This window comes from Kwoniella pini, chromosome 1 (genome assembly GCF_000512605.2).
Source record: "Kwoniella pini CBS 10737 chromosome 1, complete sequence".
NCBI classification, from domain to species: Eukaryota; Fungi; Basidiomycota; class Tremellomycetes; order Tremellales; family Cryptococcaceae; genus Kwoniella; species Kwoniella pini.
This window is the reverse complement of record NC_091716.1, coordinates 1-14,972: the sequence shown is the minus strand read 5'-3', so window position 1 is coordinate 14,972 and position 14,972 is coordinate 1. Positions and strand designations below refer to the sequence as shown.

The following is a 14,972-nucleotide window of genomic DNA, read 5'->3' as shown; positions in this document are numbered from 1 at the left end:
ATAATTAGATTATTATCACTATAACTTTATTCCTTTAGTCTTGAATACATCGTTCCTCTCTCTCTGAATAACGGGCTGAAATGCATGGTTCTCAGTGTATCACATAGTCAAGCATATGTTACCAGGCATGCATATCTTCATAATACTCACATGAATCCTTCTCACCTACTCACAAGTTGTGCCAAGAGATAACATGACACTGATCGATAAGGGGCGGAAACCACGTGTACTTGAACACAAATAAGAGTACTACGCGTCTTTTCTCTCGGCATCCGGCTTCGAGGCTTTGAGGAACGGAACGGCTTCATGAGCAAGTAAAAGCTTACTTTGGAAGGAATATACATAGAACGTCATTTTTTCCTCCTCCACTATCTTGTCACCATTCACCTATAGCATGCCATTGCTATTTTGATGCGTCCATTATTGTAGGCATAGAAAATATGAATCAAGATGAGCACCACTAAGATGTCTAAACCGAAGCCTTACGGCATATCGGATGTTTTACGGTATAAAACCTTCCGAACCGAATACGGGGATTTGAGCCTAATTTGTTTGATTTTAGGATACATGAAAGCAAATAACATCTACAACTTGCATCACTTTATCCGATGACGTTCAATGATGAAACGTTTCACATTATCGGAGGGCTTCGAAACGAATATTATCCTTTGTATCTTCACCTTGGCGACTTACAAAGGTTCTCCGATGAGAATGGATATCTTCTGTGGAGTCGAATTAAACCGATTCTGTGTATGCATATAAAGAGTCATTTCCGTGATGGCTTCACCTTCGTTTCTTCATGACTCAATAACCCCAAGCTCACTGATCGAAACCAGCTCATATCACACAGCGTAAACCTTTACTACACAATACTACACAAAATACTGGTCATGTTGTCTGCCAACTACATAGCTAATAAATACCTTATTACGGGCTTCGCTATTGCCTGTTTTTACACTACTGACACTGAAGATGTCCTCACTAATTACAAACACAAACCTAACGCTAAAGTGACTTCATTCAAAACCATAACGTACGAGAAAGACCCTTCTCCCAAACCTATCCCTTGTAGAGGTCCGATTGTACCCACTAAACCTTACAGACCTATTCGACACTGACGGGTACATCGCATTGAGCGTTCCGTAGTAGGTGGTAATACAATATAGGATTTGACTAGTTTAACGAGGAGAGGATGATTGTATCGATGATTAGCGTATGATAGTTTCATTCACATTGCAGCTATACAGCTTAATTATGTATCAATCTATACAATCGACAAGGAAGGTTCAGCTTCTGTGTCTTCTCAAATACATTGTGAGGGAGGACGATGTCATATAGAACAAAGCTTGCAACTCATCGTTGATATCGGTGATACGATAACATCCTTAACGCCGAATTGGTGGCCACCCAGGAGATGCCACATTGAGGTATAATCTTTCTTCCGAAGTGCTCCTTTTGAAGCATCTAAGGGTATTCGTGGCATTCTCCGCAATATACACCCTAATTGATGCAGGTTTTGTATGGTGATAATTGTATGGTGTATCATTCTCTCTTGGTTAGGTTTTGGCTCACGCAAACCAAGCAATACTCGTTACGCTAGGATTCGAGGTTTTTCAACAAATAAGCAAAAGTCATATCAATTTATATAGTTCCTTCTTTAGACCTCAAGTATTTTCAAAAAGGGCGTATATCAAGGTGAGCTAGATATAATATAGACAGGAATAACACAAGGAAGGAATACTGATCAATTGAATTCGCTTTCTTCCTTTATTCGTCATTCTATATCATCGTCAATAATTATTATATCGTCAAATCGTAAAATCATCAAATTATCAAATCATCCACATCACTCAACATCCAGATGTCCAACTTCTCCGCTCAACCTATCGTCATTGACGGAAAGGGTCACCTTTTAGGTCGTCTCGCTTCGATCATCTCCAAGCAGGTTAGTCGTTTGTCCTGTCACTAGGTTCTGAAGAAAGTTGGCTCGAGGATTTTATAAGAAGGATCTTGCGGATATACGAGAGGGAACAGTAATGGCTTTTGCTGGGACTAGATTAGCATTTAGGATGTTCCGCTAAGGATTATGGAAGAATCGTCGGGAGACCTGCAGGTTTTACATACGGAAGGAGTAGAAAGCAGAGAGACTGCATGAGGATCGTTCAGAGGAAGGAGATTAAGATGAATTTGGGACATGATGCTAACTATGCGCTTGTGATTTACAGATCCTTACTGGCCAAAAGGTCACTGTTGTTCGATGTGAAGAGATCAACGTTTCTGGATCCTTCTTCAGAAACAAGTTGAAGTACCACAACTACTTGCACAGTGAGTCGGGTTTCATATATAACACCAAACGGAGTTTTGGGAGCAGCACAAGGAAGGAATGTAGGATATGTGGGTGCTCATGGTCATCAAGCAAGGAGAAGGAGCCGCTAGGGTTGATGACGAAATAGACCAAATTAATCATCACGAGCACAACTAACCAAACTGCCTCTTTCGTTAGAGAGACACATTGTCAACCCAAAGAAATCAGGTCCCTTCCATTTCCGAGCTCCTTCTCGAATCCTCTTCAAAGCTGTTAGAGGTATGGTTCCCCACAAAACTTCCCGAGGTGCTGCCGCTTTGAAAAGATTAGAATTGTTCGAAGGTGTACCACCAGCTCAAGATAAAGTAAAGAAGATGGTTGTTCCCGCTGCTCTCAGAGTACTTAGACTTAAACCAGGACGAAAATTCTGTACACTTAAGAGAATCTCTGCTGAAGTCGGATGGCAATACAAAGATGTCGTTGACAGACTTGAGGAGAAGAGAAAAGTTAAAGGACAAGCTTACTTCGAGAGAAAGGTGAGTTGAACTGTGTCAAGGGAGGATGGGTGGGAGACGACGTTTTGGATTTATCTTCCAAATTGTCTAAACCCACTCTGCTATCTCTCGTATCATATGCTATTGTCATGGTTGCTGACCTTTCCTTCTTCAACCTCGTAGCAAGCCGCCCTTAAACTCAGAGCCAAGGCTGACTCTTCCGTCGCCAAAAACGAAACTCTCACTCAATTCGGTTACTAAACTATGTATACTAGTTAGACAGTTTGGTGATTTAGTATAGGGATGAGGTTGTTTCATTTCAGGGGTGTTCACTTATGCACGCATGACCAAAATAATACCGAGCAGGATTGAGTGGAAGTGGTAAATTCACTTGATATGGTGGGAACGGAATTGACTTTGCGTCTGACTGTTCACCCTGGACTGATCTGAGCATACTTGAAAGGTACTAAGAAGTTGAGTTTGCTCCACAAAAACATAAAAAGAAGGCCCGTTGGTCGTCATGTCGTTTGCAGGTTTGCTCAACAATATAACTTTCTTGGATATCCAAACACTACTTTTCCTTCTTGACCCGAACTTTTATTCGGAAGTGCAAGCGATATCCATATATATATTTCCATATATCTACTAACATTCACATACTGAATTACTGTACCCTACAGTGACTATGTCTGGTCATCAAATTCAGAACAACCATCTCTCGAGCGAAGGGCAAAATCCTATCGGAAGCAAAACAAATAATCAAACTGCGTCCAATTCTTCGTATACTTCACATACCAATTGGCTGGAGGGTTGGAACAAGCTATCGACTTGGGATAAGGGCATATCAATCATAGCTAAAAGCCTTTCGGATCAAGCTATGTCGCTGAGTAGATGGTTTATTAGTTTTGACCGTTCACCGGACCGAGGGGCTGAACCTACATTGGCTCCCCTTGAAACAGAACAGCATAGTGAAGGATCAAGCAAATCCCAAATGTCAGATAATTCGAATGACGCGAATTCAACCCCGCAGGAGAAAGAAATGGTTAGTGGCGGATACTTATGCGATAATTGGGGAGTCAGAAAATTGAACAAGCAAGGTAATTTTATCAAAACCCAGGAGTAGGATTCGAATATGAGATCGGATTCAGCAAAGTTACTTCTTCTCGTAGTGGCACTTGCTGAACATGCATCATTGCTCAGGGGCGTGACGGAAGGGCTTCAGCTTGTGATAAGATGCATCATACCGTTTATTATTCATACATACTCATGCAGTAGATAACACTTATGCGTCACATTGGTGTCTTATGTTGACATACATAGCCCCGCAGGATAAGGAGCATCGAAGCATAGTAAGAGCGTTTCATGTCTTATCTGACTCCTGCCAAGTGACTTCGATTCCGACAACTCGAAGAGGAATCATGAACCCCTTGCGATACAGGCTTGGAAGGAGCAGTGCACACGACGTCATGACATCCAACGGAGCCCTGCATGGCTTTGCCTTTCAGGACTGAGATGTTCGTATCCTCTTACAGTCCAGGCTCGAGAAGAAGAGTAACAGTCATAAGCGTCATCATATACGAAGGTGTTTCGCATAGATTCTTCCCTCAAAAATGTGAAATATAGACCTCCTTTCGACTCAGGTCTGCAACAGGAGTAAGTGATTAAGAGCGTCATGATATATAAGGAGTTCCGCATAGCTTTTCCAATCAGAATGGAAAGATTCAGTCAGTCTTTTGAGCGAAGCTAGAAGCAGCTGCGTAATATGACGAAGCACTTTGTGAAGGGAGTGCTCAGATTACGAATTGGAGAAAAGCCTTCTACTGTCTTGTGATTCTGGAATTCATAGGGCTTTCCGACTCAATCGGATGTATGAAGCAGAGGTTTCAACAGACCTATAAATAGTAGTCTGGAAAAGCGACATTCGTCAACCACTTCAGTAACTCATTTGATCATTTGGACTCTCTGGCCACTTCAGTTTCCACTTATCCACTCAGCATCCATACCTTCAGATCATGTCTTCTCCTCTAAGTAAGAGCGGTGGGGGTAATACACCATCTTATGAATCCCCCAGGTCATCTTCCGGTACGAAGGACTTTTCACAGATGTCTACACTTCAACAAGCGATCAGTAAGCTCGGTGTACTCTGGAAAACCCCAGAGAGCGCTTCTCCCATTGTCACTAATGTCCTGTCTGCAAGGGAAAATGGCAGCGACGCGGATCCTGAATACCAATTTCAAATGAAATCAACAGCGTGTAATACAGATATCAGATCTGAGTTCGGCTTACAAGACCCAGCATGGGCAGCTGGACTATGGCCCAACTCTCATCGTGTCGAGGATATTGTGAGAAATGCGGAAACGATCCATCAACTTCAATCGAGACTTATTAGAGAACTGTCAGAAAAGATTGCCGACACTGTGATCAAGTCAGAGAATAAAGACCCCAAGTGGAGTAAAGCTTTGGATAATACTAATAAACAGTACCGTTTCAAGCAAAATCTAATTAATAATCCTTCGATTGAAACCAAAGACTTTGTACACTCGGAGATTGCTAGATCTATGGAAGATGTGTGGGCGGCCGACAAAACTATCGATAAGCTTTTGACATATTTTTCCTTCGAGTCAGGAGTTAGTGAAGTCAGTGAAGTCGGTGGTCGTTTGGAATTACTCGTTTCAAGATCTGACAAAGGTGACTTTATATGTAAAGAAGTAAATATTAAGCCGGAGTTCAAAATAGAGGTGGATTGGCCAGATGATCCTACTGAAGGCCCCACTGCAGCCGAGAATTTCTTGAAAGTTTCACAGTCCTGCCTTGGGGGGTTCACTAGATCTGAAAGTTAGGAATAATGCAGCCCCGCTCGATATGTTGGTGACAATTACCTAGCATGGAAGTAATATGATATGGGAAAAGATTACATTCTTTGCTTGTTTTACGCTGAGGATGTTATATATCTCGGACCAAGATATTCCGTACGAATTTCCATTCTGTATATTCTGTGAACTAGCTCAATTTCACTCGTCTTTCGTTTTTAAGTATTCCTTCCTCATTTTAATATATTATCACGCATGCATCATCCTTGCACACATCTTGATAAAGGGTCATTGACAGAGGCTGGATTTACCCTGAGTGACCAGTGACGAATCTTTGCGGAGATGGCCCCACAAATAACGATTCGAGCCTCAATCATTCGTTTCCCTTCGACCGGTATCACATCGTACCACCCAAGCTTACATTCCACTTCCCAAAGTCAGACGGAGTGGAAAAAATCCTATACATTGCTATCAGTCTATTCATTGATCAGTAAAAGCGGATTTCTTCCTCTCGAAAGGGACTCGCCTGCAAGCACTCAGCATCTCAATCCGTGACACCTGGTCGGTTCGCGACCATGCTCGAATACATATATATCTGTAGGCATGGCTTCAGGTGAGTCTGTCCTGTGATGCTCATCAGCACACTGCGTTCGCGTGCTTATAGCTGGCTTAGGGCAAACTGGATAGACCCCAGTATCAGGACTTCCCCGACTGGGATGAACAGAGATCCACCGGTAAGTGCACCTGGAAACCATTCTCGCAGCAGTAAAGCCCGTGTGCATGGCTTGCAGCTGGAATGAAGTGTCTTTACACGCAACATAACGGAGATGATTCATATCTATCGCTCGATGCTGATGAAGCAGCCTTTCCTTGTAGCTTGCCGTATATGGTCACGAACAAGCTGAACACCTGTCAACCTTCCTCTCCGATTCAAGCAAGACTCATCCCTATCCCACACCCGAATTAGTCTTCTCTAGTCCTTTCTACAGGTGCATAGAGACTTCCATACCAACAGCTAAAAAGCTGGCTTTAATACCTGAGGAGGGCAATAAGGAGAGTGTATCACAGAAGATCAGCGGTGGGATACGGTTAGAACATGGTGTGCAAGAATGGTGCGTACCGCTCGTCTCGGCACTCCTTGTGTGATGATCTGACATAACCAGTCAGGTACTCTCCTGTGATACCTTCCACAGGTCTTCATCCTCGTCCTGCATCTCCTTCGAACCTTGCCAAGTTCTTTCCCATCAACTCCATAAATACCGATTACTCGTCAACGGTGTTTCCTTCGCGGCAGGGCGAATCATTCAAAGCGTTACATGAAAGAGCAGAACTTTTCGTAGAGAGTTGGATAAGCAAGATCGAAGATCTACATCCGGAAGTGAAGAGTGTTGTCATCTTTGCTCATGCGGCTAGTATCATTGTCCTGGGACGAGCTGTAAGTGCGGCTGGAAACCAGGCATAAAATCATTGCGTCTCTTGACCACCCGGCTCTTCGACTGGATTTAAGCTGATTCTAGCCTCACGTTTGTCAGCTCACTGGTGATCAAGATCTGGACGTCGTAGCAGGGTGCGGATCCACATCGCTTTATAAACGGAAACCCCCTACCCACATCAATCCCCCTGAATCTTTCGAATCGACGTTGCAGCCGCATAAACAAGCATTCGATTCTCGTCCACCTTCTTCATTAGGATACTCTACGTTGAGCGGTCTCGCCCCACCTTCCCCAGCTTTTGGTAGTCTGGCAGGAACAGCTACACCACCAGCTTTCGGCGCGTTATCACGAGAGTCTTCCCCCCCTCCAGCAAGATTGGCAGATAAGGAGAAATTACCACCATGCGGAGTCGGTGAATGGGAGATTGTATGGAACGGAAGAGCGGATTACTTGCCTAACGGCTTAGAACGTAATTGGAGTTTTGCAGATGCGGTCATAAAGGATGATGGGGAAGTCATCAACGATAAAGGTGATGGTGGAAGTTATAAAGAGCAGGATCTAAAACCTGAGGGATTGATAGAAGGAGGCGAGAAATGGTTAAGAAGAGGTATACCACCTTTCTCGAAGAAAGAGAGCGTGGGGCTTGGTATTGGCTCTGCGAGGATGTGACTGCCATGAAGAGCGAATGCAGCGTTGCTGTGCACAATGTGTGTTGAAGATTGACGCCGATGTGACGCTTAAGATTGTCCAGTCGTTGCAACGGCTTCATACGTCGCACTTGCCAGAAATTCACTCTCACTGGAGACTTGTCCTTTCTTTTGACGTGTGACGACAGGATCAGGAGAAAGGTTGTACACTGTGCGACTGATCATGACAAAGAATTTTGTGCCTCCTTGCATCATCATTTCGACTCGACTAATCTGGCTGAATATCCTTTCTATTCACTGCGAAGGCCACTCCTTGGTGGAGTGCAGAAGGCCTCTGCACTGCTGTCGCTGTCCGTCACATATAACAAGGTGACATCCTCGTTGTGAATTACTCACTTCCTCCATATCAACAATCCCTATACACTTAACAAGTATTACCGTATTGACAATAACGTGACTTCACGCAATATGGTATCAGAGCATAATGCTAAGACAAACACTTGTAGACATTTAATATGGAACAAGCTCAAACAGCAGGAGGAACTTCCTCTCGTCTAACCGCAGTGCTCGAGCCCCCACGACGAGCTCAGCCCGAATGGGGTGAAGTGCAATTGCCCCCTCCGGACACAGGAAGCTCGATAAGAAAGAACAACAAGGGGCACTGGCTCGCCCATGGATTAATGACAGCGACTTTGGCCAGTGCAGCAGGAGGAATTGGTTATCTTGCCGCTAAAGATGGTACTTCAGAATTGAGAGATTGTAAAACGGACAATCGGACTAATTGGGAAAAAGCCAAAGAGGTGGCAGAAGAACTTCAAGAAGCTCAAGAGTCAATTTCTTATTTGAAAGATGAGATTGACAGTCTCAACTCGTCCGCTTCCTGTACAAATTCGTGCAACATAGCTTCGGCTGCGTCGACCTTGTCTACTGTGCAGATGCAATCCGATCAAGCCACGTCTACTGGTAATACGATTCAGATCTCAATCACTCCTACTCCTACCGCTCATGATGCTGACTAAGAAGGTAAATTCACCTGGGAGAGCGCATCAGGGTCAATTCAGGATGCAGAGTAGAGACACATTACAGTTAGGTAGATATGGGGGAGATCACTCTTATGTATCGCATGCAGATATATGCCGTACCGATAAACTTATTGACCCAGAGCCGATAGCATCCATTTGTACCGTTAGGACCAAGGTCAGTGACATGGACATTCTTCCGACTTTGAATGACGTTACTTGAACTCCCTTTCGCCTACCAAGATACATTGTCCGCTCCCAAAAGTGTAAAATGGCACAAGAGACTTCGGCTCTGCGTAATATACATGTTTTGAGTTATACAACAGATATTTACTGAGTCAAACCTCCATTCTCGTAACTGGCCGAACCACCTTTCTGACCTTCAGCGGATGCTCGTTCTCTATCACCACCGAATCCGTGCTCAGAGCTGACTCCTACACTGAAAGTTAGTGTCGTCACCATAAAAAGTGAGAGCTAAGTGCTATACTTACTGTCGTCGCTGCCTCCGTCTTTCTTCTGCCCACCGTGTGCACTAGGCCTAACAGATGGTCAGAACATAGATCTAACGAAGGTATATCGTTTGAGCTCACTTGTATACACCCGTGTCTTCTCCTGTACCCTCAGTGACTAAGCTGGAAGTACCATCTCCAATCTCTTCGTATCCTTGACCTTGAGCACCGTGAGATCCTCCGCCGTGCTACATATAACATGAGTACGTGTACAGTTGACATGATCGCCGAGAATAGTGCGAGTGCAAGACGGAGAACGTCATATGGAATGTGATGCAGAAGCCAGGCATAAAGCAATGGCTAATTCACAAGAGGTTATGCGAAAGAGGGTGAAGTGCTCTAAAGGGAAGCAGTCCGAAATGAAGGGAAAAGGAGAAAGCAGTTAAGGGTCGAAGACGAAGACGTCGGTTGTGTTAAGTATAAACAAAGACTCACCTCCTTGAATCTTTTATCGGGCTCACCGTCCAATCTTGTGTGAGTCTCTTGGTTAGCGTGTCCTGGTTCGGTCGACATTGTGAACAGTTAATCTGATTTGCTTGTTTATCGATGGGGGAACTCACTTCAACTCGCTGGTTCATGTTTATATACCTAGAGAGTGCCCCATATGGCCAGGATTCAATTCATTACCCATGCGTCATACGAACCAAACAACTGAATTTATCATCGTGTAATGTTCTCAGATCGCGTCATCCGGCATCATACCGATGAAGCGTGAACCGGCTTAAATCTACGATTACAGCATATTTCCCGACCAGTATACTTGGGACACTGATCAAAGTAGTCGCGGTGACGAGACAAGGGGAAGTAAACAACGCAAACTTGTGATCGATCTGAGGATGAGTAGGGATGAACGTAAGATTATGATGTGATGGCATCTGTCTTGTCATCGGAATCGCTCGACACTTTCGATCAGATCGGATGAGATAATAAGCGGACAAAACCGCTGGCCTCTGCGCTGTGGTCCGCTGGAGAATTTGGAATCTTCAGGACGAACTCTAGCTTTTCATATCTCTGCTTAGAATTGCATCTTTAGAGCCGTTGACCTCGCCATATGTATTACCAAGTGTTTTTCACGGACATTCCACGCAACGCTACAATTATAAGACAAAGGAACCCCCCAATCCGTTTTCAGTCTATGAAGCCACACCCGGCAGCGGGAGATTCGGCAAGCCCTCAAGCTTTTGAAAGTATTCTCCACCATGCTGGGATGTAAACAGTCACCTGTAATAACCTTCTCTTCGCAAGACCTTCACCTCAAGACCGAGAATCATATTACCCAAATGAGGAATGTCACTACAATGAGCTATCTGGCTCAGCAATGAGTGTTGCTACTTCAACCACACGGATCTGTTAAACGGTAAAACCGATGAACGGTTGTTCTGTTAATCAACTTTGACCCTTCTTCTAATAGCAAGTTTGGCAAAACTCAGCTTCAAGTACATCAATCAACGAACGATAAAATGCTGTCCAGACATCTTTATCCACACCCGAGGTCTCTCTGGACGACGTACATACAATTGCCTATACAACAGCGGAATGATAGGCCTTAAAATTCGCCCTTACCAATCTCCAATCTCTTTGTCGACTGTACCGGGACAGAACGGTAGTATGGTGATATCCGGTAGCATTGAGCTCAACTCGACTTGTCGCCAAGTCATACCTGGCTTAGAAGTCATCTTTGCGGTGATGATGGATCAAAGGGCGGAAGTGGGTAAAAAGTGGTCACGACCGCAGATCATAGATATATACCAAACGGCGGTAGTACAAGGTAATCAGGAAGTCGACGCTGGGCTTAGCACGTAAGTCTAGATTTCTTTATACAGTTCATGCCTTTCTCGCTAAGTCTCATTAATAGGTTCGAATTCAATCTACGCATCAATTGTTCAATACCATGTTCACGGGTGACCCAATTCGACAGAGTGTTTCATCGTATTCACGCTGTCATTCCTCAGCAGCCTCCTGCATATACCGTAACAGAACATGCAACCGCTCTCAGACTCCCACAATCACAGCTGAAAAAGCTGCTTATGAGCAAGCTCTCTCACCCGTCGGACACATTTAGACACCCTATCACCAAAGTCGCAAGCATCGCGACAACGACTGAAGAAGTTCAGGTATATGGATCGAAATATCTGGATGCAGCACCAGTACCGGGGTGGGTCGACGTGGTGGATATACCTGAGTTAGGATCCGAGATCGTCTTGAGATCTGATCAGAATCTGGTAAGTACATATGCTATATCATCCGTGCTTTCGACCCGTACTTGATGAATTGTCTGTAGATTTCGTTAGGTTCGATACTGGACATTCAACTCAATCTGCGCAATCTCTGTCCTGATCTCACGCTGCATAGCTGGAGTATGACCTTGCATCAAGATACTGTATCGGCCAGTGGCACGCTCCTTTCCTCTCCGCCGACCTCATACCAGGACGTATTCACAATTGGCGGAGATAAGAACTTGACGCATCTCTATGTTTGTCCCGGGAGGGATCGGCCGAAAGAAGGTTCATATATATGGAGGGGTACAAACGCTCGAGAGCTTGATGGCATATCAAGCCCCAAGAACGTCGACACTTCCGAGTTTACGCTCTCCCTACGCGCTCGACTACCTAGCCCCATGATTGGGGGGATTCCCTCAAGTACTGGTGTAGCCGGATTTGCCTCTGTCCAGCATACCTTCCGTATAACGCTCTATTACTCCATTTTGGGAGAGGATCTTCGAGGTCAGGAATTACCTAGAAAGAACGGCTTGCCAGTAGAAGGAACAATCAGAACATGGACGTATACGAGACCCATGTCTATCCTTTCAGACCTACAAGGGCTAGAAAAAGCGCCAACGCCAACCTATTCAGAGCATTGTGATGATCTGGACGTAGTGGATCTCATGCTGAAGTCCTCGAAGCTTGTCAGCTCGCTCAATCTACCGCACATGGCCTCGATGTTGCAATCGAGGGCTGATCTGCTCCGGCCAGCTGAGCCTAATCTAGACATACTCAAACATAGGATCGCCACACACTGGCGCGATACTGGAGGTCTTTGTTCATGCTTCGATGAGCAGAATATCAAGGGTGATGAAGCATGTCGAGATGATGGTACTACAAATCTACACGAGTCTTCGAAGGGCCATGCAATGCTTGCGTACCTACAATGAGAACAGTCACGATCGTTACCAGGATGTCCGACATGCATAAAGATACTTCTAAAGCTTGTCTGGCTACGTCCATTGACATGTCATCCGATGCTCTGGACCTCGGACATCTATATCATGCCGAGCAAAACAGTATTACTACGTTTTTCAACCATCCGATACTCTGGACTTTGAACGTTGTAACGTTCGGTTCCGCGTTCTTGTATACCTCCACATCTCGATTTGGAGCTTTTAACACCAAAATTGCATTTTTCCATGACCATGCATCATACTCATTTCTTTACATGCAGGAAATTGAAAGACATGTCTAGGAAGCTGTCAATCTGTGCAACAAAATATTGTCATTGTGATGGATGATGCTTAAGTAGTCTGGGGCACAATCTCTGTGAGTTATGTTAATATGAGTCAACCTACCTTGTAGCGTTGGACTCTATATTCTAACTTGGTTTAATATCAGCTTCTAAACTAAGAAGTATATCTAAACTACAACTCGTCGTGTCTCGACGAGAGGAACTATAACTATAAAACTTACTAAGGGCGGTACGTTGCAGCTAGTAAGGGCAGGTAGATTAACTCAATTCATTCAATAGCACTGCTACTTGAACAACTTGAAATAAATACGAGAGAACTAGATCACTGGGGATACTAGTTCTTCATTATCTTTCAAGTTGCAATATATATCTTACAATACTAAACTAAGCTTACGAAGTGTTATCCTACATATTTGAAATACTATCTCTATCTTAATAATCACCATCAATTCTGAATAATCACCATCAATCCTGACACAGCTATTTATCCAAGAGACGACGGTCGTCGAGAACGTTTGTGATGGTGATTAGAAATCATTGATGGTGCTGAGAAATCATTGATGGTGCTGAATAAGAATGTGGTTATTCCAAGTATCTCCTATCTTGCTTATTCATATCCATCAATGTATCTTATCGACGAATGTGATGAGTTGGTGAAGTCCGCGATAGTCGTCGAGATGAAATGTTTCAAGGATGTTGATCAAAGCGTTGTTGAATACCGGTTATAGCTCTTATCCTGTATATGATAGACGCGTGGTTACAAGGGGTTCCCGGGGATGGGGATTTGACGAAAAAATGACCGATTGAGAAAGTGAATTATATGGTTAAATAAAGCCTTTAGATGTCTTTTAGAATCACCGAACGAATTGCCTCTAGCGGTAATTTTGGGCATGTGGCGGGCGGTCAAAGTCGGTTGGGTCAGGGACGCTAAGGGTTAGGGGGTTAGGGGTTAGGGGTTAGGGGTTAGGGGTTAGGGGTTAGGGGTTAGGGGTTAGGGGTTAGGGGTTAGGGGTTAGGGGTTAGGGGTTAGGGGTTAGGGGGGGGTTAGGGGGGTTAGGGGGTTAGGGGTTAGGGGTTAGGGGGGTTAGGGGTTAGGGGGTTAGGGGGGGTTAGGGGGTTAGGGGTTAGGGGTTAGGGGTTAGGGGGGTTAGGGGTTAGGGGTTAGGGGTTAGGGGGGTTAGGGGTTAGGGGTTAGGGGTTAGGGGGGTTAGGGGTTAGGGGGTTAGGGGGGTTAGGGGGTTAGGGGTTAGGGGGGTTAGGGGTTAGGGGTTAGGGGGGTTAGGGGTTAGGGGTTAGGGGTTAGGGGGGTTAGGGGGGTTAGGGGGGTTAGGGGGGGTTAGGGGGGGTTGGGGTTAGGGGTTAGGGGTTAGGGGTTAGGGGTTAGGGGTTAGGGGGGTTAGGGGTTAGGGGGGTTAGGGGGTTAGGGGGGTTAGGGGTTAGGGGTTAGGGGTTAGGGGGGGTTAGGGGTTAGGGGGGTTAGGGGTTAGGGGTTAGGGGGGTTAGGGGTTAGGGGGGTTAGGGGTTAGGGGTTAGGGGGGTTAGGGGTTAGGGGTTAGGGGTTAGGGGTTAGGGGTTAGGGGTTAGGGGTTAGGGGGGTTAGGGGTTAGGGGTTAGGGGTTAGGGGGGTTAGGGGTTAGGGGTTAGGGGGTTAGGGGGTTAGGGGGTTAGGGGTTAGGGGTTAGGGGTTAGGGGGGTTAGGGGTTAGGGGTTAGGGGGGTTAGGGGGTTAGGGGTTAGGGGGTTAGGGGTTAGGGGTTAGGGGTTAGGGGTTAGGGGTTAGGGGGGGTTAGGGGTTAGGGGTTAGGGGTTAGGGGGGTTAGGGGTTAGGGGGGGTTAGGGGGGTTAGGGGGTTAGGGGGGTTAGGGGGGTTAGGGGTTAGGGGTTAGGGGTTAGGGGTTAGGGTTAGGGGTTAGGGGTTAGGGGTTAGGGGTTAGGGGTTAGGGGTTAGGGGGGTTAGGGGTTAGGGGGGTTAGGGGGTTAGGGGGGTTGGGGGTTAGGGGTTGGGGGGTTAGGGGGGTTAGGGGGTTGGGGGTTAGGGGGTTAGGGGTTAGGGGGTTAGGGGGGTTGGGGGGGTTAGGGGGGTTGGGGGTTAGGGTTAGGGGTTAGGGGTTAGGGGGTTAGGGGTTAGGGGTTAGGGGGGGGGTTAGGGGGGGTTAGGGGTTAGGGGTTAGGGGTTAGGGGTTAGGGGGTTAGGGGTTAGGGGTTAGGGGTTAGGGGTTAGGGGTTGGGGGTTAGGGGTTAGGGGTTAGGGGGTTAGGGGTTAGGGGGGTTAGGGGTTAGGGGTTAGGGGTTAGGGG

General features: G+C 45.8%; 7 protein-coding genes across 7 annotated transcripts; 6 read left to right on the top strand and 1 right to left on the bottom strand.

The window, feature by feature from the left end:
* Window positions 1–1,861: 1,861 nt before the first annotated feature.
* Window positions 1,862–3,060, top strand: I206_100007 (60S ribosomal protein uL13; the record flags this gene model as incomplete). Its single annotated transcript, XM_019159507.1, has 4 exons — window positions 1,862–1,945; window positions 2,226–2,325; window positions 2,504–2,841; window positions 2,983–3,060. 4 exons carry the CDS (start codon window positions 1,862–1,864, stop codon window positions 3,058–3,060), a joined length of 600 nt encoding a protein of 199 aa, XP_019007371.1.
* Window positions 3,061–3,484: 424 nt separating this feature from the next.
* I206_100006 (uncharacterized protein) lies at window positions 3,485–3,922 on the top strand (the record flags this gene model as incomplete). Its single annotated transcript, XM_019159506.1, has 1 exon — window positions 3,485–3,922. The coding sequence occupies one exon, from the start codon at window positions 3,485–3,487 to the stop codon at window positions 3,920–3,922; it is 438 nt and encodes a 145-aa protein (XP_019007370.1).
* An 889-nt stretch (window positions 3,923–4,811) lies between these two features.
* I206_100005 (uncharacterized protein) lies at window positions 4,812–5,639 on the top strand (the record flags this gene model as incomplete). Its single annotated transcript, XM_019159505.1, has 1 exon — window positions 4,812–5,639. The coding sequence occupies one exon, from the start codon at window positions 4,812–4,814 to the stop codon at window positions 5,637–5,639; it is 828 nt and encodes a 275-aa protein (XP_019007369.1).
* Window positions 5,640–6,184: 545 nt separating this feature from the next.
* Window positions 6,185–7,711, top strand: I206_100004 (uncharacterized protein; the record flags this gene model as incomplete). The annotated part of the gene is made up of 5 exons (XM_070202113.1): window positions 6,185–6,222; window positions 6,274–6,343; window positions 6,486–6,721; window positions 6,777–7,044; window positions 7,142–7,711. 5 exons carry the CDS (start codon window positions 6,185–6,187, stop codon window positions 7,709–7,711), a joined length of 1,182 nt encoding a protein of 393 aa, XP_070058214.1.
* Window positions 7,712–8,204: 493 nt separating this feature from the next.
* I206_100003 (uncharacterized protein) lies at window positions 8,205–8,708 on the top strand (the record flags this gene model as incomplete). Its single annotated transcript, XM_019159503.1, has 1 exon — window positions 8,205–8,708. One exon carries the CDS (start codon window positions 8,205–8,207, stop codon window positions 8,706–8,708), a length of 504 nt encoding a protein of 167 aa, XP_019007367.1.
* A 330-nt stretch (window positions 8,709–9,038) lies between these two features.
* I206_100002 (uncharacterized protein) lies at window positions 9,039–9,730 on the bottom strand (the record flags this gene model as incomplete). Its single annotated transcript, XM_019159502.1, has 4 exons — window positions 9,039–9,142; window positions 9,200–9,246; window positions 9,299–9,405; window positions 9,653–9,730. The coding sequence occupies 4 exons, from the start codon at window positions 9,728–9,730 to the stop codon at window positions 9,039–9,041; spliced, it is 336 nt and encodes a 111-aa protein (XP_019007366.1).
* A 1,023-nt stretch (window positions 9,731–10,753) lies between these two features.
* I206_100001 (uncharacterized protein) lies at window positions 10,754–12,368 on the top strand (the record flags this gene model as incomplete). The annotated part of the gene is made up of 3 exons (XM_019159501.1): window positions 10,754–11,016; window positions 11,073–11,439; window positions 11,499–12,368. 3 exons carry the CDS (start codon window positions 10,754–10,756, stop codon window positions 12,366–12,368), a joined length of 1,500 nt encoding a protein of 499 aa, XP_019007365.1.
* Between the last annotated feature and the right edge of the window lie 2,604 nt (window positions 12,369–14,972).